General features: G+C 42.4%; 1 protein-coding gene across 1 annotated transcript in view; it reads right to left on the reverse strand.

The window, feature by feature from the left end:
- LGR4 (leucine rich repeat containing G protein-coupled receptor 4) overlaps nt 1-24,976 on the reverse strand; it is a 93,069-nt gene that overhangs the window by 35,055 nt on the left and 33,038 nt on the right. The window contains exon 2 of the mRNA XM_032488383.1: nt 8,908-8,979. Within this exon, the coding sequence (XP_032344274.1) occupies nt 8,908-8,979 (72 nt within the window). The remainder of the gene's footprint in view (nt 1-8,907; nt 8,980-24,976) is intronic.

A 24,976-nucleotide genomic window follows, 5' to 3' on the forward strand; every position in this document is an offset into this window, starting at 1 on the left:
GAGTAAATTCTGATTGGTCTTAACCAACCAGGCTGAGAAAAGAAATTGTACACATCTACCAAAAGTCTGGAAGTATATACAACAAAATATTAACCATGGGTATCGTTCAGTGGTAAGATGATGGGTGATTATTTTTCCTCTCTTCTCCTTATCTTTTTACGCATCCAGATTTTTTAAATTGAGTATTCATTGATTTTAGGATCATTTACTTACAAAACCGAGTGCGTCAATGATACAAATATTTCTAACATCTCTAACATAACCTTCTTTGATGTATCTATAAAGTCCAACAGGGGAAAACGATGAACAAATCCTGAGTTAAAAGTTCCACTAAAGCATATAAAATTGTGTCAAACAAGCATGGCTTGACTAAGAGTGGACAATACATGAAAGAAATGACTTTTCCTCACTGGAAAATTCGATCGTGCTGGTAGACTATTAAATACATTTTCACTCACTTGAAGTCAGTACTCCTTTTAGTCAAAGAACAAATAATTAGCTTTGATGACCATGGATACGTGAGCCAGCAAACTGTGGGTTCATTTGCCTCTCTACACTTTCTGAACTCAATGTCAGACACTTTAACAATGAACTGCTGATTCTCCCACTGGATTTTCCCTAGTTGCTTATGAAACACTGACTTTACCCAAGTTCTGAGTCTATCACATGTCTTATTGCCTCTACTTCGAAGCTGCTAAGCACTTAGGAGCCTGCTGGTTCCACTGTAAACCTAAATTATTTGAGCTTTAACCTTCCTATTCTTCAGTGATCCCTTGTTCATTTCAGGTTGACCCAAGGAAACAAACATTGCCCACAGTGTGTCTACTCACTAGATTCCAGTGGGCTGTCATAACTATGGTTTCTTTCTCTTGGGCATGTTTTCCAACCCTTCTGTTTCCTTTGGGGGACTCCTTCTCTGCTCCAGGTAGTCCTAGCTGGGGTGAGTCCAGGACCCAGGTTGGACCATACCAACCAGAACAGTCAAGTGACTAGCTCAAGGACAGGCACATGAGGCCAGTCTGGCCAACCAGAGTCCTACTGGGAATTTTCTGCTGAAGGCAGCAAGGAAGACTTTCGATGTCCATCTTGAATCTCAAGATGCAAAGACGTCCGTTGGGCTGCTGGAAGGTTATATTTCCCCCTACATGGAGACAGGCTGCTTGCAACAGGAAAGAACAAAGCCAAAACATAAAAGCAGAGACAACTGAAGCCGAAGAGAAATGGCAAGCATGAGAAAACTCGCATAACTCTGAAACCCTGAGATCCAAGACCATCTGAAGTCAACTCTACCTCTGATCTTCCTAGTTCTACGTGAAATAATAAATCCTCTTTTATGCCTCAGGTGGGTTTCTTTGATACAGTATATATTCTAAACTTTATCTACTCTCCCTAAACCAGAACTATCTCCTAGCAGTCCCCAAATGTCTGCTTTGTGATGAACTTCTTTACTCCAAAGTCACTCTTTACAACCCTCAGTAGAAATGATTCTTTAAAGCCCACCCCCCGTAACACACACACAACCACTTAAATTTAGGACCTTTTCACATTATCTGGCTACAGGCAACTTTCTAGCATAGCCATGCTGATTACTCCTTTCTTGTGAAAAGCCTCCCCTCCCACAGGTCCCGGGGCACAGTCCTGCCCTAGTTCTCCTGCTCCTCCTCCACTTGGTCTCCTTCCCACACCCTGATTCGAGTGTTTCCCAACGAGCTGTCTTTCCGTCTACCCTCTTTCCCTTGGCAAGCTCTTCCAACCTAATGTTTCCAATAATCCCCTCAAAAGAAAGGACTCTAAAATCCATACCCATGAAACTCTCTTCTACCATCTCCATCCATGAACATCTAGTCTGGGACTCCACACCTGTATTTCCAGATGCCCTGATCCATCTCTCACCTAAATTCAATATGTATGTTCAAAATGGCTTGCAATAGCTTCTCTTCTGAAACAATTTCTCTTTCTTTAATTTAGTAGTCTTTAATTTTGCCAAAGCACCACCGGACTCCTGGTAATCTTAAAATGAAGTGTTACCCACCGCACCGCCCTCATCCCAGCTGAGACACCCTTCTATTCCCACAGTCGCTTTTGCATAGTTTCCTCCTCCCTCTCCCCGCTTCTCAGCCACCCTTGTTCCGATTCTCCCAATCCTCACCTGGACTTTGCCATTATCGTCCTCGTTTGTCTCCTTGCACCCGCTCAGTCCCAAGCATCCTGCCCTCTGCTAGGTGATTACACTGACAGAAGGTCACATCTGATCAAGTCATTCCCTAGCTCAAGAAACTTCAATAGCCACTCAGAAGTTGACACTCCTCCATTAGTCGGCCAAGAAAGGTCCTCAGCCTGGCCCCGAACTCCTTTCAAGGTTTCTTTCCTGTAATGTCCTTTCAAGAATTCAGTCCTAAAACCAAACCAAACACCAAAGCATTCCTCCTACCTACCCCATTCTGTCTCCACAGCTTTGCTCATCCTGCTTTTCCCACATCCCTTCGGGAATAACTCTGACCATCCCTCACGGCTCTCCAGAAATGCCGACTCTGTGATGAAGCCTTCCTTAATCTTCTTTGCGGGAAGGTATTTCCCTTCTCCTTTGAATTCCCATAGCTCTACTATACCACTGTCTCTCTTGAAGGCAAGCATCCCAGTTTAATTCAACACTGCATACAGTGCTTTACCTAACAAAAGTTTATTGAATCAATGAATTGCCTAATAAGTCTTTCCTCATCCTTTCCACATAGACAAGGGCATAGTCAGACGTGGGACTGAAACCAGGTCCTTTACTAACGTGCTGTGTGATCTTGGGAAAGTTACTTAACCTCTCTGAGGAAAAACTCAGCCTCCTTCCTCATCAGCACAATGGGAATAAACATAGCTCACAGAGTTGCATGAGTTAAAACAATATTCTGGTAGGGCCTATCCGGTACATAGTAGGTCCAATTAGTACAAGGTCCCTCCCACCTCTCTTTTCACCCTCATTCCCTAATCTCAAAGCTCCCCAAATGATACACAGCAAATGGTATGAATCAGAACATCAATACTCCTCTGTGAGATCACTCTGTACTTCCCAACAGCAAGTGCCATGAGCTTGGCTACCAAGTCGTCCTACTCAAACACATGAAGTGGGACAAGAGAACGCTTCCAAGAATACAAGATTTTTAAGTGTCAAATACCACTGGAGCAACTGAGGAGCTCTTTCAGTTTGGGGGAGGGATTTACTGCAGTTGATGAAGTTTACGTGAGAAGCCTTCATCAAGGGAGTGCTAAGCAAGTCAAACATTAGTTTGGAAATTCCTTGCAAGTGCTGGAAGAGAGCAATAGTCAGTTGCTTTCTACAGCTGCAAACAACCTGCAAGACTGAGATGACGTATATGCATCGCAGAGACATGGAAGCTGACGGGATGTCATGGACACACCACTGAACTACGCAGGTCTGATTCTAGCTCGGATGCAGGCTCGCTGTGGGGCGTGGAGCACGCTGCTCACCTATGCTGGGCCTTCATATTCTCCTCTATAAAATGGCACGACTGGACAAGAAAACCTCATTCTAGGAAGAACCCCTTGCTAACAAGCTTTTCGTCCAATGAACTTACTTAGGGAAAGGCTGAGTAACCAACCACCTTTGAGCATTAGCTGTGGACAGACTTAGAATTGCAGACGAGGGTCAACAGATGTCCTCTTAACTTCCCTCCAATTCTGTGCCTCTCAAGATAGTATCATTGCTCAGAAATTAAGAGGAAAGACTTGAATCAGATCAATGTGGATTCAAATCCTGGCTCCGCTAGTCACTGTATGACCACAGTGAGTTTTTCACCTCTCTAAAGCCCCCATGTCCTCATCTATAAATTAGGGTGATAATAAATTCTGTTTACATTCTAGGCATTGGAGTCTTGCAAGCATTAAATCAGACAGTGCATACTAAGTTTTTAGCACATAACAAGCTCTTGATAAATGTGGGCTGCCATTATTAATTCTACAGAACCCTAAAATCATTTACCAAGGGCAGACTTTGAAGATTTTTAATCATGTGCAGTAACTCAGACAGAGGCCACAAAAATCGGTTTCAGAAATTTAAAATGAATTATCAACACACACCATCAGGAGCACCTTGTGATTTTAGATTGTATCCTGAACCAGAAATTGGTTTCTTTCACTATAAAGAATACTAGGGGAACAGCTATTACTTTTGACTAAGAATCACAGATCAGATCATACATACCAATGCCAGTTTTCTAAGTTTGACAACTATGTTGCAATTATTTAAGCAAATATCCTTGTGTTTTTGGAATAACCAAGGTGCTATTTAAGGTAAAGAGGCATTATGACTGCAACTTACTTTCAAATGGATCAGAAAAACAATGTACATACATTTCACATTTTATATTGTGAGTATGGGTACCTGTGTGTGTATGTATGCAGAGTACATTAACATTTGGGGAATCTGAGTGTACGGTACATGTAAAAATTCTTTACGTTTGCAACATTTTGTAAGTCTGAATTTATATACTTACGTGTGCATGTATATGTGTGTGTGTATATATAGTTTTATATATAAGTATTGGCCAAATTATTTAAAGTTTTTAATTTTGATGCACTCTGTTTCTATCTGATTTGAAATCTGATTTGAAATCTCCCTGTTCAAATTATTTACTAACCTTCTTTTGTAAAGTAAGGCCTCCACTTAGAATTAATTGTCCTACAGACCAAAAAAAAAAAAGCACTCAGAGACCTAATTGTCACTTTAGCATTGTTATGCACTCCCAAGTCAAAGTACATTTTGAAATGGAAGGAATTATCCTAGTCTTGCAGTATGTATTAAACAATCATTGTATAAGTGCCAGAGCTGGCAACGGTTTCCACTGCTGTTGCAATATCGAAGCTCAAAGCAACATCCATGGATTCTTCACTGGTGGCCTATGGAAAAGGAGTTGGACGTTCCTTCTGCTGTTTCTAATTAAATCAATTTCACAACTCCACATTTCAGCCATTCCCTGCATGGCTCCCAGCGCCCTGACAGGTCTCAGGGAGAGCCGAAAATAGTTGTGGCAGCATCACAGCAGACAATAGACCCTGTGGATGCTAAATTCACATCTTCCAAAAATTCTGCCTTTCCTTTCACATCACTCACAGAAACCTGTATTGGCCCACTCCAATTCCCATCTCAAGCAAAACCACCTCTTCCCCTAATACCTCAAGACTGCAGTGTGCGAGAGGATTGAGTGACATTTACGTGACTCGTGTGGATGGAGCACTTTATGGTCATGAAGCACTTTTACATAAGTAATTGCCTTTTCCCTTTACAGTACTACTGTGAAGTCCCATTTTAAAGAGGAGGAAACTGAAGGGTGAAAAATCAAGAGACTGTCCCAAGATTTTGAACATTTTTTTTCTATTGAATTGAGGGCCAGATCCTATGTTTTTGGATTCCCAGAGAAAAAGTGTGTGTTGGGGGGGAATCAGTGAATGGCCTCTAGTCTTTTAGGACAAAAATCCTAGTCACCTCCCTTCACTCACACTCACAGCCAATTCAGCTCCTTCAGGATAAAGTCTAAACTCCTTAGCTTAAAAAGTCCCTCAGTGATCTGGCCCCATCTCCTAAGATTTCTCTAGCTTTCAATAGCTCAAATTTCTCTGTATTTCAGTTGGAATAGCTAACAACTTCCTGAATGCTAACGCTTCTGAAATGTCTACCTCTGTGCCTTTGCACATGCTATAAGGGTCTTCCTGGAGCACCTTTACCACCTAACCTCATCTGGCTAATTCCCGCGTGTCCTTCAAGACTCAGCTGAAGTTATTCAGCAAAGGCTTTCCCAAGTCCTCCAGTCTCAAGGCAATGGGTTACTTTAGGCTTCCACTGACCCTGCACACACTTCATCAGCAGTCCTTACCATGCTGCACTGAGTGTTGGGTTCATCTCTTCCTCTGGACTGATGCTGTCCAACCGAACTTTCTACAGACGTGGAAGCTTTCCATATCTATACTATCCATGACAACAGCCACTCACCACAGGTGGTTACTGAGCACTTGAAAGATGGCTAGTTCAATGAAAGAACTGGAGATTTAAATTTTATTTCACTTAATTGTTGTAAATCTAGATTTAAATAACCACCTGTGGCAAGTGGCTATGCTATTGGACAGCACAGCTCCAGACAGTCAGCTCCAAGGACAAAGACCATACTTACTTGCCTCTGTGTCCCTGGCACCCACCACAGGACCTAGCAGAGAGCAGGATTCAGTGCTTGTCGAAAGAATAAGTGAATGTGCAAAGAAAGCATCTATAAACACTTCCTAACCTTACTTGGGAAGTGATTCCACTCAATACTCTGAGCATTCCGGATTATTGTATAAAATTCAGCCAAACCACTCACATCTTATAAAGTGCACCACATTAATGATCATGGGGAAAAAAAAAACTCTCAGTAAATCCCTCATTTCTGTTCAGGGTACTTCAGCTCCACACTCACTCTTAAATGACTTCCAGATGACTTCTGGACAAATGGTGATGCTGTTTATGAAATATTACAATACTCATGGCAGCATCATTCTGGAATGTCAAAATCAACCATGGTGTTTTATAAAGAAAAAACATGGGATTTTTATTCTGCTTATTATATTAACATGGAAAAGAAATTCCCTTGAATGCCTTAAGTATTCCTAGCGTATTAAAGACTGTTTTGAAAGATTCTTTAAAATCAGCCATCAGCGCTCCTGACTGAATTCATTTTTGAAATCCCATACGGTATTTGGAGGAGCTGGACTGACTTGATTTGATGGGCTTCCTCACTGTGAGATGCCAAATACGGACAGAATGCGACCTCGCTAGAAAGGACTGGCAGTCAAATCCAATTTGGTTCCAATTAAAATTCTCGCTTGACAGAATTCAGGAGCTTGACATATGCTTGGTCATTTGAGATTTTCAGAAATCCAAGATGCGAACTTCACAAAGCAGAGATTAACCAGGGAGGACTCCGCATCCTGGAGCTCACTACCAAATCCCTCTGAGTGAAGCTGGCTGGGAATCAAAGGCGTGGACAAAGGTGGTCTGCACACATTGGCCCACCCGGAGTAAGGACAGCGTCTCCATTTCCCACCGGAGGAAGGGTGGTGGGGGTACGGCTCACATCCCCAACGGTTATACAGTGACTGAATCACCACTCATTAATGTCCTTTCATTGTATAATTACTTCTGTAAAGGGAGACTAATCCTTAAGGCTAAAACTGCATGTGAATTAAAAAGAAATAGGTAAAGCATCTGAGAGCTTGACTTGGGAGGGTGGGAGGTAGGGGGCTTCAAATACCTAGTTCACTCCCTTCTCATCCAATTTAAAAAATTTAATTAGAAATTAATAACTATGTCTTACAAAATAATGAATGTTCACTATAGAAAAAAATTGGCAAAAATAAAATAAAACATACACTTAACCCTGGTGTCCAGAGACAGCATTTGGTATATGGGCTGCTGCCTTTTTTTTTCCCTCCTCCCTCTTAGGCACTTTTAAAATCATGAAATAAATACTAGCTTGCATTTACATAACACTGACTCTGTTTCATGCACTGCCTTAAGTACTTAACATCTATTTTAATTCATTCTGCCTTCACCAGCATCCTATGAGAGAGGTTTCTGTTGTTATCAGTACCTTATAGACAAAGAAACCAAACAGAGGGAGGTTAAGTAACTTGACCCAGTTCACAAGCTTGGAAGTGGCAAATGATCTCCGTCCCATTTTGGCTGTGGGAACATTATGTTCAACTAAGTAGTGTGGGAAGGAAAATGTCCCCTTAACTTCATTAAATCCTTAACTGCTGTTTCAGGGCTGTCGGAAGCAGGGAGGCACAACCTGCGTGTCCTATACTTGATGCCTGTTCCCCACACGCGGGGAGGGGCTGAGCTGAGCTGGGAGACCGTCACTGACTTGGATCTAATTAATACTCCACAGCTGGCTGTAGGGCACAATCTGTAATATGAATTTAGATTCCTCCAGGGCTATGTCTCTTTGATGTTCTAACCATCAGACTGTCACCTTCCTGCCTCCACATCTTACATAACCCATTCACTTAGCCATTTTTAAAAGCCTACATTTAACTCGCTTCAACTCTGATTTTATTTTATTTTTCACCTGGGTTCTTAAAACACATTGTTCCCGATTCCTTTAAAATATAAAAGGGCTTATTTTGATTATGAACTTCAAATAAGTATGGAGAGCAAACCAAAATGGAGGTTACTGAGTTCAATCCCCAGTCCCTCCATTAAATAAATCAATGAATAAACCTAATTACCTCCTCCCCCACAAAATAAATAAATAATTTTTTTTTTTTTAATGGAGGTCACAACAGGTGGAAAGAAATTCTCCACCATGCAAACTGTTAAATTGGAAATGTGAGATGGCGCTGACAAGTTCAGAAACACGCTTAAAGTTAAAGGTGAGACCCGGAAGATGTTCCACATCCTCACCCCATCTCTAAAGATCACCTGCAAATGTCCAAGGAGACAGTTTTCTGCTCGATCACGCTGACGTTGTCAGGACCCTGCAATGCCTTGGATTATTCTGTACGGTTGTGTTACCCACACAGCAAATCCTATGGCAACCAGCGTAATTACACAGCAGCCTTGTTATCGCGGAATAACACTGTAATTAACCTCTGTCACTGCAGCATTCATGGTCATAACAATTGTGGCAAAAAAAGTCCTATGGAAGTAACATTTTTAGTTCTGGCTTTCAAAAATAACTTCAGCAATCACACTTCTGAAAAGATCGAGTTTGTTTCCCCTCTAAAAGCATGATTCCCTCTGCACAAGGGCCACAGAACCAAGCCATCTGAGTGCCCCCTTAGAAACAATAGACTCTCTCTGCTGTGAGAGCATCCAACGAGAACGGAAGAAACACACACACAGACATTTCTCAAACGAATACTTACAGCTCCTCTAGAAAAGGGAAGTTCTTAAAAGCGTCTTCTGGTAAGTGAGTAATGTTGTTCATACTGATATCCCTGGAAAACATAAAGTTAAGAAGATTGTTAACTTAAAGCACTTAATTCAACAGAAAACTAATTAGGCGTTGAAATTTTGTAAAGCAAGAAAAATGGGCATAGAAGACAGACATAGGAATAGTCATAATTTAGCTTCAGGAGGCAATGCTCAGAAAGCAAAAAAGTTGAATCTTTTATTATAAATTATGAGACATGGTTATGTCTCATAATTTATAATGTACCCGGACCCTGGGTTTTTGCCCTTTAAGTATTCTTGGGAAAAAAGTCTTGAACTACCTACAGTGAGGGAGCCAGTGCGGCTTTTCAGTGCCTCTGGTATTCGAAGTTCCTGATAAAAATAACAAATGGATACCCAGTACTCGATAAAAAGAAATTTGCAGGGATGGGTGGCTTCTTAAGCCACTGTCAGCGACAATAAAGCAGGTCCTAACTGTGCCCCAGTCGTATTTTCTGCAAAACCTATAAAAGTCCTCCAGGTAATAGCTGCAAGTAGATTTCATTTTTAGAAATGAACAGATGCAGGCTACAGACAAGTGCATACATGACAGGTATGTGGTCCATTTCCAGTTTTTCCTTAAAGAGGCAGCAGAGAGGAGGGTACTGACCCGACGATTCAACTCGACAATTAACTAGTTCCAACAGCTGAAAAAATACTTTATTAACATTTCCTTCTTCCCTGGCAGCTGCCTTTTGAATTGGCCTCCTCCTTCCATACTCCATGCTACCTGTGAGAGACAGGTTCAGGCAGCCTCCCAGGTGAAGGGACAGTCCCAGCGTGCACTGGGTCGATTGCCTCACTCAGGTGCCTCTGCCTCTTCTCTGGTGGTAAATTCTGTGGCTCAGCCAGCAGGCCTCTCCTTTTTAGAAACCACCAGGAAAATGCACACCTGTGACCTTCCCATGACTAGATGAGACATACTGGTCTGAGGAGGTGGACGAGAAATCAAGCACACAAAAACCAGCTGGCAACACTAACGCTGTTCACTACTTCGGCTGGGTAAAAATTTCCTCTAAAGAAGATGAGTCCCTTCTCCCATCTTTCCTCTCACTAAAATTCAAAAATGAGGGAGCAGGGGTAGAGTTCAGTGGTAGAATGTGTGCTTAGCATGCACGAGGTCCTGGGTTCAATCCCCCAGTACCTCTATTAAAATAAAATAAATAAAATAAAATAAAATAAAATAAAATAAAATAAAATAAAATAAAATAAAATAAAATAAAATAAAAAATTAGAAATGGAATTTGCATCCCTTCTTGCTAGTCTGTCCCAAGTCAGGTTTGGAACACGTCCTGGCTTGGGAATAATCGTTAACTGTAGTAGCACCAGCAGGAGCAGTTAAATGCGGGGAATACTGATCATGTGATAAGACTGCACATCAAATCTCACTTTACAAATCAGGAAACTGAGGCTTACTGGGGCAAAATAACCTCCCTGAGGCCACCTCACAAGTGGTGTAACAGGAAATGTGAGCTCCAGAGTCCAAGATCTTAACTGCAAACTTGGAGCCCTTCTGAAGTGCCATTTGAATCCTGCTTTTTAACTCCAGTGGTAGTCCAGACATACAGCAAACCTTCCATCCTACCAAGGTTAAAAAGAGGGAGGGAAATTTAACAAAAAAAAAAAAAAAAAAAAAAAGGAGGAGGCGGAAGACAGCCCCCAAGACTTTGGCACAATCATCAGTGAATTTCAGGAAAAGCACTTCTGCTAGATGATTTTTTAAAAAATGAACTATAAATAAATTCAGCAATTGAGGAAACAAAGTTCATATAAATTTCTCAGAGCCTGAAATTTCTCTGGAGATGACTCCTATGACCATAGAGATTCACGTGCATTTCAAAATTGTGTATCATTGAAAACAACTTAAGTGCTACTAAGGATAACTTATAGAAAGATTAATATACTCCTCAAGGAATGATCATTTTTAAACACCGTCTCGGAGACTACTTCAGTTACCTAAAGTTATTCCTGGGGAACGGGAGGTGGAACTCTTGGTTTTTCAGAAACCCCGGAGCAAGATACTAGAGAAATTGCACCAGAATAGGAGCCAGAAGGAGCACTGTTTAATCCAGGGTCTCAGTTTGCTCACCTGTAAAATGAGGGAGTTGAACTGATTGACCGGGGGCTTCCTGACCAGATATTACACACTTCTGTGATTCACCCTTTTTTTTTTTTTTTTTTTTGTAATTTTCATGGAGGGGCTTGAAATGAAAACACATGAGGTTCATTTTACGGAAAAAGCATGTTTCTGAAACATTTACCATAACACAAAACTTATAGACTATATATTAGTTTGCCATTATAAAACTCGAGTCACTCCCCCTGGAAACACATTTGCCCTGAACCAATAAAATCACTCTTAAGAAAACAGCAAACTTTTAATCACATTGAAAAGCAAACGATAATTTGAGTCAGCAGTGATTCTGTAAAATATCACACAACTGTGATGCTCTGTAGACATTCCAGTAAAGCAGAAAGGAGGACAACCATAATTTATTACTCTAAAAAGAAGGTACAGCATACCGTTCCCTCTACCTGAATTCAGGTGAGTCTCGCAGCAACAGAAGAACTGACTAACTGCCCCACCAGGAAGACACATAATTATGAGAGAATTTTCACCGTGCTCGTCTCTGCATTCCAATTTTTTTAAATGCATACACCTCTATCACTCACTTTTTCCCCCTCAGAGTAACAAGACATAACAGGCAGTTTTGCTGTGAGCTAGAAAAGCAATTAGTGGCACTCCATATTTACAAACCAGTACGTGTTAAACACGTGGTGAGGTTTTGTTTCAAAGCTTCAGATTCAGAGCGAACACTCACTTCCAAATTGTTCTGAATTTCAAAGACGAAGAGAAGTTCTATGTTTCTAGGTGTTTTCCTTCCTATTTTCTGGGCCTCAGTTGCCAAAGATTTGTGAATAAGGAAGAGGAAAAAATAAAAATAAAAGAAAGAAAGGGAGGGGGGACCAGCAAGATGTTATCTCCGGAGAAGCTCTGGAAACATGTGGTTACAGCATATAAGGTGGGTGGGTACTCATTTAAACTAATGAGGGCTAATGGTGATAAACAACCTACAGGCAGCCTTAACAGCAGACTCCAGCCCTGACATCACCAACTTAGGCAAGGGAACCTTAAGGCTGGACAAGGATGCTGGGAGTGAGTTAACACCCAAACAGAAGCCCTAAGCCAATAATTACAAGTATATTGAGCTCATCAGCCATATAAATTATTAAAATACCTAAGTCAAAGAGAGCTGGAGAGACATTTTTCAGCTCGAAGAGAACACCTCTGGGTCACTGCCTTGACATTCATTATGAGCAACACAATCTTGCCAGGAACATCAGTAATTAAACCCAGAGATCTGCTATCCTGGGTTCCTATGAAGAAAATAAATATAACACAGAAAATAAAATCATCACACAAGGTCAGAGCACCACTGACTCAGAAATATCTCTGAAGGGTAATTTCAAGAGAACTGATGGCCTTACATGGGGCTGGCTGGGCGTGGTTGGTAGGACCAAGCTTGGGAGACCAAGGCTCACGCGTGGATTCACCATCACGAGCTGTGTGATCTGGGGCAAGCTGCTCATCTTTTCTGAGCCCTGGCTTCTCCATTTGCAAAAATGGAGGCAGTAATAACTAAGCCCTGTAGAATGTGGTGAAGATCAGAAGATGTCAAGTCGCAGAGAAGAAGCTAAATAAGGAACAGGTGTCAGCTTATCCTCCTTGCTGCTCCTGGAAGCTGTCTGAATCCAGGGGACTGAGAGCCAGAGCCCGAGAATCTCACTGCCTATGGTGGCCTTCCTTCCCAGAAAAGAATCCACTCCTACACGAGAGAAATACTAAATGGTGTAGACAGCCTAGACCCTAGAGGTGTTCCTCACCGCAAAACTGGACTTGAAACTCCAGAACTGCAGGAGTTGAAGATGTCAAGATAGAGGAGCAACTTGAGATGAAATACTTTGTTTTAAAAGAAAAAAGTTGAGGCCCAGTTGTTGACAGTCAAAAAAGGAAGGAAGGAAAGAAAGAGGGAAGGAGGAAGAAATAAATTACATTCTTATAGGAAACTTTTAGAAGGACCGGGAAGACAAGAGCCATTTTCAAAAAGATCACGGTGACTTCAAGCACTTAAGTGACAAAGCAGGGGACAGAATCCAGAGCTTTTACTCAGCAGGGGGGAGGGGGGGAATGCCTGAATGCATCTTTTCTATGCATACTGGTTCTGTAACAGATTTCTCTATGGTTAGGTCTCTGAAGGGACAACAGCTGGAACAGGGCACACACCCACACCTGCATATCACACCTACACAATGCAGTGCCACCCCCCAATTTTTACAACAGAGATGGAAAATGCAAAAGCACACCCCGCTACTAGGAAAATAAAGGGGAACGCCCCAACTCCAGCGGTCACTGATTTCAAAATTAAAATTGAAAGGGTGCAATTGTTTAATTGAAACTGCTAAGTCTCCCCAGTGGTTCAACTATCATCTTTTTTTTTTTTTTGGCCGTCATAAAATTCACCAACGCTAAAGGATCTACAGAGTGAAGAGGAACATCATGTTTCAACAAGGTACCTTTTAAAATCCCTGTAAAATGCTCCCAAAGCGAGCCTAACCTGTTTGCTGACGGCCCAGCATGTACCCCGTGGACTCCGCCACTGCGTGCTTGCCCGTCTGGGCCTTTGGCCATGGAACTATTTAATTTTAAATATACTGTGATTGACCCAATGTGATCCAAATTTGAATAAATTCTCCTATGTGTGTTAGATAAAACTGCACTGCTGTTGCCATGATGTTGATAACAACTCAAATATTACCCGGCATTCCAAACAGTCGATAAATTAGTAAATTACAGCCAGGTTCTACAGAACACGGCGTCCTCTAATACGTTCTCTAGAAAATGCTGGTGATGTCTTTAAACTCAACAGACACAGATTAATAATGATTAAGGACTAATACTATTCCAGTGACTCTTCCAGGGTCTTGTCATCCACCAAAAATTTTCAGGCCCATCTCCAACGAACAGATGTCTATGGTATGAACAAAGACAAAAAAACTAATGCTGAATTTGAAAAATGCCACCGTGGAACCAGTTGGAAGGGAAGTACTCTCTCGTTCACAAGTAGTGTAGACATATATATATCACCAAAGTTCTAGTCAAAGCTTGTGAAGAGTTTAATTTCCTTTTTCACGGTATTCTGTATCTTCGGGCAAGTGATCTCTTTTTCTCCCCACTTTTATAATAACAAAGCAACCGATGTTCCCTGATTTTAAAGAACTGAAATACAGAGGAAACCGTCCACAGTATCAATACTCCAAAATAACCACTGTCATACTTCAAGGAGGTCATTACAGATTCTCTTTCTGTGTGTGGTATATAATTTTACAAATATGAAATCCTACAGTTCTGAACATACTTATCTCTTGACATCTAAGAGGCTTCATCTGCAAAATGGAAAGAAGAATTCTCTGAAAATATCTTTTAATAAAAGCATTAAGTATTTAATCTATCTCCATGATATTTTTAGCAGGCCATATATCATGGGATGGGGACGTCTTTGCATCTGGAAGCCACTGAGCCAAAAGGAAAAGAGGTTAATTAAGGATTTTCCTTTTCAAGAGACAAGGAGACATACTGTCATCTATTTAACAAATATGTACAAAGCACCCTTTATCCACACAGGTGCAAGGCACTGTGCAAGGATGGTGAAACTTTTGTATCAAGAGATATGTTCACAGTTCTTTTTTCCTTTACTTTTTATAAATTAAAATCCATCAGTCCACTCTATTCTTAATTTGCTATTACTGCTTAAGACATTATTGCACGATTCAATTAAATTTAACCTTTCTAAAATGCATGATTGCAGTTGGAAAGAATTAAGAACAACTCCATGTATGTGAAGACACTGCTCTTTATTTATGCTGCAGAAATGGGGCCAAAACCATAAGGATGCCATTTTAGTTAGATTTTGCTCCAGAGAGATTTTTTTCTAACTGTACGTGCTTTAGCACTGCTAGATGGACACCCTTCTGATGCCGGGTGCAATATTTCTACTACTGTTTTAGGCAACGGGATAAATTGTCTCCACATTATCTGGCATCTTCTCTGGTGTTTCAAACACAAATGCTCAGGGCTTCCCAGGGGAAAGAATCCAAAACTTGATTCTCTGAGCCTTGCAATCCTTAAGAGGAGAGCTGGACAACGGTACTGACACTTAAAAATAAAGGCTAATTACTGCAGAGAAGTAAAGCTACCTTGTAAAGTTGTTATCTATTTAAGGTACTTGAACATCCTAGAAATCTTCCTAACAACACAGGAAGGCTAGAGAAAATGCCTGTGGCAAATCTTGAAAAATAGTAAAAATACAATAAAAAGTTTGAGCCATAGGTGAGTCAGAGAAGAATGTTTAATTCATTTTATGATCATCTACTTTCATGGATTAAAATCTCTGCTTTGGGACCTTTTAGCATTCTTCCATTAAAGACCTGCAAAGCTATACTGCCATGGGAGAAAGACTGGCTACGAAGGGAAGCAAGAGAACTTTTTGGCTGCATAGAAATGGTCTACATCTTCATTTTGATGGTGGTTACATGATTGTACATTTTTTATCCAAACTCTTAGAGGGGGGAGGGAAATAGCTCAGTGGTAGAGCACATGCTTAGCATCCGTGAGGTCCTGGGTTCAATCACCAGTATCTCCATTAAAAAAAAAAAAACTCTTAGAACTGTATATTAAAAAATATGTATTTTACTGTATGTGAATTAAACCTCAATACATGTGTTGGCCTTTTATAAATAAGTACACATATGATTTTACCTCTTCGCATTTCTCCCACAGGAAAAAATAATTTATCCTGTGGCTGGAGGTCCTCTTTCCTAGCCCTTTCCAAAACCAAAGAATGTGATGCACAGCACTGGCTCGAGAGACAAACGACCTGCAGTTTTGGGGTTTTTTATGCCTTTTTGGTGTTTTTCTTGGTGTGTGTGGTTTTTCCAGCCTCTGCTATCCACCTGCAGGACCTTGAGCCAAGCCTCTTCATTCTGTCTTTACTGAGCACCTGTTAGGTTTGCGGCTGTGTGCTAGGTACCTGGTGTATAAAGACAAGACACAGAGTTTACCCTAAGGGTGTTCTGAAGCAGCAGCAGTCACAAAGCAGCAAGTAAATGCTGTGATACGTGTGGCATGGCAAGAAGACGGTCAGCCGAACCTGGAGCCGGAGAGAGGTTCCACAGGCAGGGCTGTGGTACCCAGGTGCAAAGGACAGATGTTACTTTATTGAGAGCTGCTATTTTAATCTGTTGTCTCACTCGTTAGGCTGACACTGTTTCCCAGCAGAGATGCGATGGCATGTTGAGCCGGTTAATTTTTCATTATTCAAGAAAGCCTCACTCACTACAGGGTGCCTGGCATCCCTGGTCCCCTGGTGCACCAATCAGTGCAGCCAAAAACATTCCCCAAACACTTCCAACCTCCTTGTAGGAAGTTGGCAGCACAGAGAAGGACATGAAATCTTATTTAGCTGGTGACAAATGGCATTTTTCAAAAAGAAATATAATGCAGAGTTAATATCAAAGCTCAGCACATCACATAGAAAAAGAATAAATACTGTTTCACGACAATTACTTGCAGTTCATATGTCCGTGATGTAAAACATCATTGCCACTGGGTTCGTAAGGAAAAAAAATTGAAGCCTCTGAATCAGACCCCTTGTTTGTTTGTTAAGTGAGATCAAATCAGTGGTCAAAGAGATAAAACTAAGATATACAACAGGAATTGGAGCATCGCGAGCAGTGTGGATGTAACTGGCAAGAGAAGCTACCAACACAAGCAGAAAGTGCATCCCCAAAGGCCTTGAGTCTGACCTCTAGAAATCACAAATTCTAAAAGCAGGGAAGGCTGCCAGAGGACGTGTAGGCGTGTCACGTTTACTGTAGAAAGATCATTCTGGCCGCCATCTATGACGATGGAAAGGAAGGCAAGTTAGGAAGAAGAAACCCCAGCTCCCCTGGAACTCAGCTTCCCTGGCTGGAAAGTATTCCGTACTTGCTAATTCCTGAGGTCCTTCCCAAATCCATCATCATGACTCCTGCTTTGGCATTCCTGCCCCTGCACATTCCATGCATAATTAGTAGAAAATAAGGAACCCCGAGATTCACGTGTTTCGTGTACTACACGCTTGTGTTAGCAAGTGTGTGAATGAGACAGACTTAAACACACCACAGCCCCCTCAGAATTACAAGCGTTCAGCAATTAAGAAAGACGCATGACTTCACTTCCAAAGGTAATATCGTAATTGTTTACACTCTTGGTGAAGCAATACAGCCGAGGAGACACTTAAGGGTGTGTTCTTCAAGGAGAAGCTAACTCAACAAGGCAGAAAAGAGACAGAGCAAGACTCGGGCTTGTAAATACCACACCACAATGGAAATCACATGTGACTGAAATTACGCATCCTGAAAAGGGTAACTTTAAAAAATAAAACTAGTTAGGCGAATTCAGATTTCTCTGATGTTGAAAGAATTATGTTGTGGGGGCTTATTTGTTTTTTCGGGGCTTGTTTTGGGAGGTTTTTTTTTGTTTGTTTGTTTTCTCTTTTTAAACAGAGCCAGTTTCCAAGTGTGAGATGTGCTCTAAAGAGGAAAATATAAAATGCTCTAAATCTGGAGCAGTGTTTACTAACTGGCAAAGAGAAATGAATACCAAAAAACACAAAAAGAACATTACTTTCCTTTCCATAGTTTGACGAGGGTCCCCCTGGCATCTGGCATCACATGGAACAGACAAGGGTTAAACTATAATTTTCCTTGTTTTCTCGCTACTTCACGGGTGTTCTCAGGCATTCTTTGGGTGTCAACAGCTGTTCTGGTAACCCTAACGATGACAAAACAGTGCTCATTACCAGCCAAGGCACACAGACAAAATGCTGTTTCAATAGTGCATTTAGCATCAGCAAGAAGTATTGTAAGGGTTGTCTCGTCGGGGCCGACTGGAAACATTCAATGACTTCATCCTCGCAGACAAAATGAACTATTCATAAAGAAATCAATCCCACGGCGTTTATTATGGTAAATATTCTAATTAACTAAACGGTTTATGTTTTATTATGGCTACACTTACTAACACCTCTGATGGGAAAACATGACTTCATGGTCCCTGCCTTCAAGCACGTACACCCACCCGTGAAAACTGTTGTTTAGATGTGTTGTTTTTTTTTTTAACTTCGGCTCAACCAATTAATGGGTTGTGAAATCATTTTAATGGGTCATAGCCAACTTTTTTTTCTTCCCTTTATTGGAACAGGGAGGAACAGAGAATAAAATAGAAGAATATCAGAATTCATCAAATGGAATAAAGGTAAGTATTGTTTCAGGGAATTCTGCATCAGCACATATGGGCTCCTGTCTTCCTGATTGCAAAGTCTCAACTTTAGATACATCGTTTAGTTTCAAGTTCATACGTATTGTCTGAAATATAATGAGAACCATGAGTTCAAGGACTCAGCTATTCAAGCCAAATGTTTTTATTCTTCCATCCAAAGGGAGCCAAAACTACGGCCACTTCCCTAGCACCACCAGGTTGGTATAATGGATTTAGTAACCTTTAAAGTCTTCCTTCATCTGTGTCCACACCCCAGTATTTTCATATTTTAGTGACATCGGTTTTGTAAAACTGACAGTAGCAGTATGAGAGAATGTCACAATGGGCTACCCTGAGATATTTTTATTAAAAGAAAAAAAAAGAGAGAGACATACACACACACACATTTAACAGGATTTACTACACTATTACTTTCCCACCGTTTCAGCAGAACGGTCGATCAATCAGCTGAGTTTGCTAAATTTCTACTTGGCTACTCTGGACTCTGTCACGATTTCTAGAAGTATATGGTAACAGCATGACAAATTTTCACGTATGTGCACAAAATGTTTAGAAGTAACCTGACAAAACCATCCTTCAATAATGTAATGATTTAAAGGTTAAACCCAAAAAAGACCCCCCCCAAAAAAAACCCCTACATGCAAGTAAATCCCTTCTAATGTCCCTAAGTCCAAAAGGGTCCCCCCAGTCGGCGCAGTGTGCATATCCAGTAGTCATCCTATGCAAGGGGAGCCCCAGTTTCCAAGACCCTGAGGCACTGACCTCATTATGTTGAGGCCAGAGGAAAATTTCAAATGATGAGGCCATCTATACCCTGCAGGCCAGCTGCCAACAGGCAAGGCCTTGAACCCCAGGGCAGGTGCTCCGGGAGTGCACCGTCCCTGTAATGCAGGCTTTGTAGGGCAACTGCTTCCATTCAAGCCTGGAGGCCTGCCTGCAACACCCCCACTGACACACACACACCACACACACTCCTCCTTTTCCCCTCTGATGACCATTTTTAAAAAGGCTTATAAAACATATTCTGTCCTTAAAGGAATGACTCAAAATTGTAACTGGGCTGACTCAATCATTTCTGTTGATTATTGGAGAACAGACATTGATAATGACAGGTTTATAAAAAGTCATTCAAGATATTCCCTTGGGAATGACTTGCAACTCATTAAACTCACTAATGATTTGTTCAATATAGAAGAAGCTAGACAATCAGATCTGAGAAGATCCTGGATCTCTGAGACAAAGATTCTCAAATCTCGTTTTGTAATACTTCTGGACAGCTCCATTTGTGACAAGTCTCTGAGTTCTAAAAAAGTCCAGGACACAAAAAACTTCAATTTCCTTTTAATTTTTGCAATCATTATGGGTCATATGGTCCTTTGTTTCTTACCCTGGACAGAAAACAATGGGCTACCCTGAAATCTGTTTATTAAGAAGAGCAAGAGCAAGAGAGAGAGAGACAGACACGTGTACACACTAGAACTCCAAAAACATATTCAGAGTTACTGCTTTAGAATGTTCATCTCTCAATTCTGCACCTGATGTTGTGTTGAAGCAGTTTTGTTACTAAATTAGAAAGCAGAAAATAAAATAATGTCTTAGAAAATAAGTTCCCGTAAGGAGGAGATTTTATTCCCCCAACCTCCAGTAAAATCAGGTACACACTTTTGATTCATTTGTGCGTGCGTGCACACACACGCACACGCACACGCACACACACACAGAGTCCATAAAGATCTTAACCATAATTGAAGGAAGTAAGATTAGGAGACCAACTCAGTTATCAACAAGGAGGAGGACGGCACACTCCAGGCTGCCTTGGACAACCCCAGTTTACGCCCCTTGTCTCAGCATAATTATTAGCAGGGTTCCTTTCCACTTTCAAAGGTATGGACATTTGGATGATAAATTAAATCATCATCGCACTCACAGCAGTAGGTACGACTGAACAGTGTTGGGTGAGCTGTGATGGGAGAAAGTGGGAACCTTGCTCTGGATTTCCTTGGAGAGGGCTTAGATAAAAGGGCAATTCCTCATCTGTATAAAATTAAGACGATAATAATAATATGGAAAACATTTATCAAGCAAGCATCCGCAGTGTTTGTAAATAGCGCTTTGATCAATTTCCTGCTCCTCCACCTACGCCTTATGCTCCATGAGGACAAGGTCTGGGTTTTGTTCACTACAAGCCTCTAGCACAGTGTGTGGCCACAGCTGAATGAATGATATGCCAGACACTGTGTTAAATGCTTTAGCAGTCATGTTGCAAATACTCACCATTTCAAAAAAAAAAATTTTTTTAAAGGCGTAATTTCCCAACCATCTAAAGATAGTCAAAGACATGGCTGCAAGAGAAAAGAAAGGAGGAGCATATAAAATAGCCCCATCCTTACAAGTGACAGGACAGACAGCAAGGGCACAACTTCTCTTACAGATAGCAAAGAGCATTAATGACAGGTTTCCTCCCAAAGTCTATTGCTATAACCAAATAATAACTCTGCATGCAAACACATTTGGGGAAAGGCAAGAAAGAGAGCAAAGCTTTCATTTAAACACAAGTTCCTGGGTTTAAAAATAGCTTGGGAGGAATGATGTAAAATTGGATTTCAGCAAAACTAATTTTTCTTCCTCAAAATTTCAAAATACAGGCTTTGTCCTATAAATAACATCGACAGAACCGCTGAACTAGAAAGCATGGTGGTTAAAATTTCCTCCCAGAAGCCTGACCAAGAGCCCTGGGTTTGAATGCAGCTCTGCTCGCTCGCCAGCTGTATAACCCTGGGCAAGTCCCTTAATGTCTCTGTGCCTCAGTCTCTTCCCCAGTAAACGGGGACAATACTTCTGACCTCAGAACGTCACTGTGAGGATGAGAGGATGTAAGTGCCAGCCAGCGCCCAGCACAGCACATAGCCCATAGCAAACAGTCAGCTGTTTACTACTTCCACTGTTATCACCACCCCCATCACCACCTAATCAAACCCTCTCGCCTGAATAATAAGGAAACTGAGGCCTAGAGGGGCGAGCTGACCCAAGAACCAAGATCAGAATCAAAACGCTACATCCCAGTTCAGGGGTTTTCTATGACCCTAAACTAGAGCATGTGGCAGGAACGTTTCAGCAATAGGCTTTGGAACTTGGGAAAATAACTTCCCCAGAAGCAACACGTTAAATGGCGCTAAGACTCTGAAGTCAACGGGTGAGAGCTGGCCGAGCTCCTCAACTGTATGCGGCTCAACTAACGGACTCCTGCTAGAACCAACACGTCGAAAGAAACAAACCGGTACTGCCCGTACTTAACCAAGTAAATGCGAAAGTCTCTTTCTGCTTATTAAGAACGCAGGTCCTTGAAGAAGGATGAAGTTTAAATGAGGCAAAATTGTAAAACAGAGTTTTGGATGCCTTTAAAAGGTGCTGATGTATTGATGGTAGGTGATATGTTCAGCTTTACTTAGAGAACTCACAGCTTTTGTGGTGGTTGTTCAACAAATCTTTATTGGCTTGATGAGTAAAACATCCCCTCTGGTCTGGGGGGTCGGGGGGGACAGCGGTGGGGAGGAAACAGCTGTATGCAAGCCAGGCAAAAAGGGAGAGAGAGGGTGGGGCTTCTGATGCTAAAGGCACAGCCTGTGTGAAGGACAGAGCCTTTCAGGAAACTGCAAGGAGAATGGCCTGGCTGGGATGCGGAGTTCACAGGTCGGAGGCAAACCCAGAAGGATAACACAGGCTCCCATTCCGGAGCGCACTGAATGTCCGTATAATAATGGATTTGAGGACAGAAATGAGAAGCTGTGGCAAATTTTTTTTAAGGAACATAAAGAAGGCTGCCTTACAAAGAAATTCTGGTGGATGGGCACGATTTTTACGTTCCCTCCACCTTCACAACCACCTTCACTGAACTCGCACGTTGGCCCTCTGCTCCCAGCCCCCACCGAGGGACGTCAGATGCAGCAGCTCCAAGAGACGGCTCGCCATGCATGTGGTGGGAATGTGGTGAGGTTATGGTTCACGAAGCTGCACAGTGTTCCCTTTATCAGAGCCCCTGAGAAGAAGCTCTCTGTGACCTCAATTCCAAGAACAGCTGTGTTTCTCCTGCACAACGTGTCCTTTTTCTCTTATAGACAATATAGAATCACAGAAGTGGACTCTCCGTTCAACTGTAACCTCCTCCCCTTCACAAATGTATATATATTAGGTGGGCAGCTTCAGTAATTCCTGTCTTCAGTTGATCTTTTCTGGTCCTAACTTGGGGGTGGGAGGCACTCCCGGTCTTTTGAGCCACTTATTTTGTATTTTTTGCTTTTTTGTGTGTATGCTATCTTGAATTCTTTTTGGAATGAGGAGCATTGCATGAGAATTTGGTGAGCACTCCCTAGATGCCTGGCATGCAGAAGCCAATAGAGGCACAAGCCCGTTTTGGAGGTGTTATCAAAGGGGGATTGCAGAAGCAAGAAGGTTGAGGTGGAGAGATACTACAGCACAGAGGCCAGAGGGGAAAGGCAGAGAAGAGCCCCCCAACTCAGAGGCAGAACCAGCAGCAGATGGTGATTAGGGGGTGGGAAAAAGTAAAGGTGAACCTCGAAGATGACGCCGTGGTGGTTTGGTCCACGGGTCTGGGAGAAGGATGCTGCCACCAGTTGGGGGCATCACAGGAGGGAAAGGTGTGTTGGCTCTGCTGGGTCCTGCGGTGTCCTTTCTCGGATGGTAGTAAATTCCAGCCCAGAATTGAGGTACGATGTCAGGGAGGGGTGAAGGCCTGGAGGAATAGAAAATCCAGAGTGGATGGCATCGCCCAGAGAGGACGTGCAGAGATATAAAGAACATGGCTGAGAAAAAAAAAAGTTAGGATATAAGTCAATTTGAGGAACAGAAACAGGACAGGAGTGATCAGGAATGAGAGGGGCGGAGAATCTGAAGGAGAAGCTTCAAGGGGATCAAGTAACACTCCGTCAAACGCCGCCGTGTCATCGGGAAACGTGTTAGCCACAGGGTTTGGTAATTAGATCATTTGTCAATAGGTTTATCACAGCATGAATCTCATAAATACTAACCATGACTAGAATTTTTCCCCCCTTATTTTGGCTCCGGCAATAGAACAAAGAAAGGGAGAGCATTTCCTGAGGTAACTGGGCAAGATTTAAAAGAGAAAAGGAAAAGAGACATAAGGTTTAAAGAGGATGTGTGTAAACATGTGGGAAAGACACTGCCTGAGGTGGAAATGGCTGGGCTGGGATGCTGGGGACCCACCATGGGACTGTTCCTCCCACTGGGACGGAGCGGGAAGAGGGTGGGTCCCCCGGCAGGGAACAGGTGGGGCTCCTGGCCGACCACACCTGCTAAGGGCACAGTGGTGGGGACAGGGCCCCAGGGGTGTGGGACTACTTGGCATCTATTCCTTCTTCTCTAAGGCTGGGAGGTTTGATTCCGGGCTCGCTCTCACACTGAACATGTTCCCCTCACTCCCACCAGAGTACTCACTCCCACTCCATCACAACAGTAGTCTTTTTCCTAATGTGTTTTCCCAGCTCTTTCTCAGCTCCAGTAATTAATTCAAATACACCATCACTTAAGTGCCAATCAAAGCTCCATCGAGATCTGAGAAGAACAACAGTGTGCTTATATGCACAGTCTATTAATTTAAATTACCAGTTGAGTCACTACATGCCAACAATTAAGCAATGACACACACACACACACAGACTGCACTTCACATGAATAGAGCTAAACCAGAGAGCTCGGAGAAGGAGCTGTCCTGGATGGTCAAGCTTCCCAGCTCGCTGAGGGTGTGCCCTCGGGGGAAACAAGGGCTGGAGGGGAGGGGGCACCAGCTTTCAAACAACTTTAGATGATGATTTCTTTAAAATGTTCTTTGCACGTCTCTGCTTTCTAAAACAGCACAGATCAGATATAACTGAACTGTTTCAGGGGCCCCCAGGATGAGCATCCAATGCTGTGAAGAACCACCAGACACAAAAGCAAATGCATTCCTCTAGCTCATCGCCATCCGCGTCTCTCCTTGGACCACTGCAGTCGCCTCTAGTCTGTTCTCCCTGCTTCCATGCTTCTCGAGAACCTCAACTCAACCTGCTAATCAGCAGCCAAAGCAATCTCTTTAAAATTAAAAAACAAAACAAAACAAAAAACAGTTCATGCCACTCCTCTCCTTAGCACTCCACCTGCTCTCCATCAGGGCCCTAGCCGACTTGTCCCCGCACTCCTCCCTAACCCCATTCCCGAACAATTTGCCCTCCCACCCCCAGCTCACCCGAGCTCCAAGCCTTTCTCCCTCCAGGCCTTGCTGCTGCCCTGGTCCCCCTGCTCCTCTCAGGGCACGCTCACACTCACCTTCTGGGTTCACCTCAAATGTCAGCCCTTCAGATAGTTTGTCCTTAGCCCCCTGAGGATGGTTCCCACTTAACTCTCAACTCACCATTCCAGTTTATTTCCTCTTTCTAGCTCATCGTTTGAGTTATCTTACTCGCTACCTTTTGATTTATTTTTAAAACTCCCACATAGCACTTACTATAAGCCAGCCCCGGTCACTCGACTGGGAGTTCTCAAAAGAGTGGTCCAGTATCACCAGGGAATCTGACAGACAAGCACAATATCAGGTCTTATTCCAGACCCAC

The sequence above is a fragment of the Camelus ferus genome, chromosome 10, assembly GCF_009834535.1.
Source record: "Camelus ferus isolate YT-003-E chromosome 10, BCGSAC_Cfer_1.0, whole genome shotgun sequence".
In the NCBI taxonomy this organism is placed as follows: Eukaryota; Metazoa; Chordata; class Mammalia; order Artiodactyla; family Camelidae; genus Camelus; species Camelus ferus.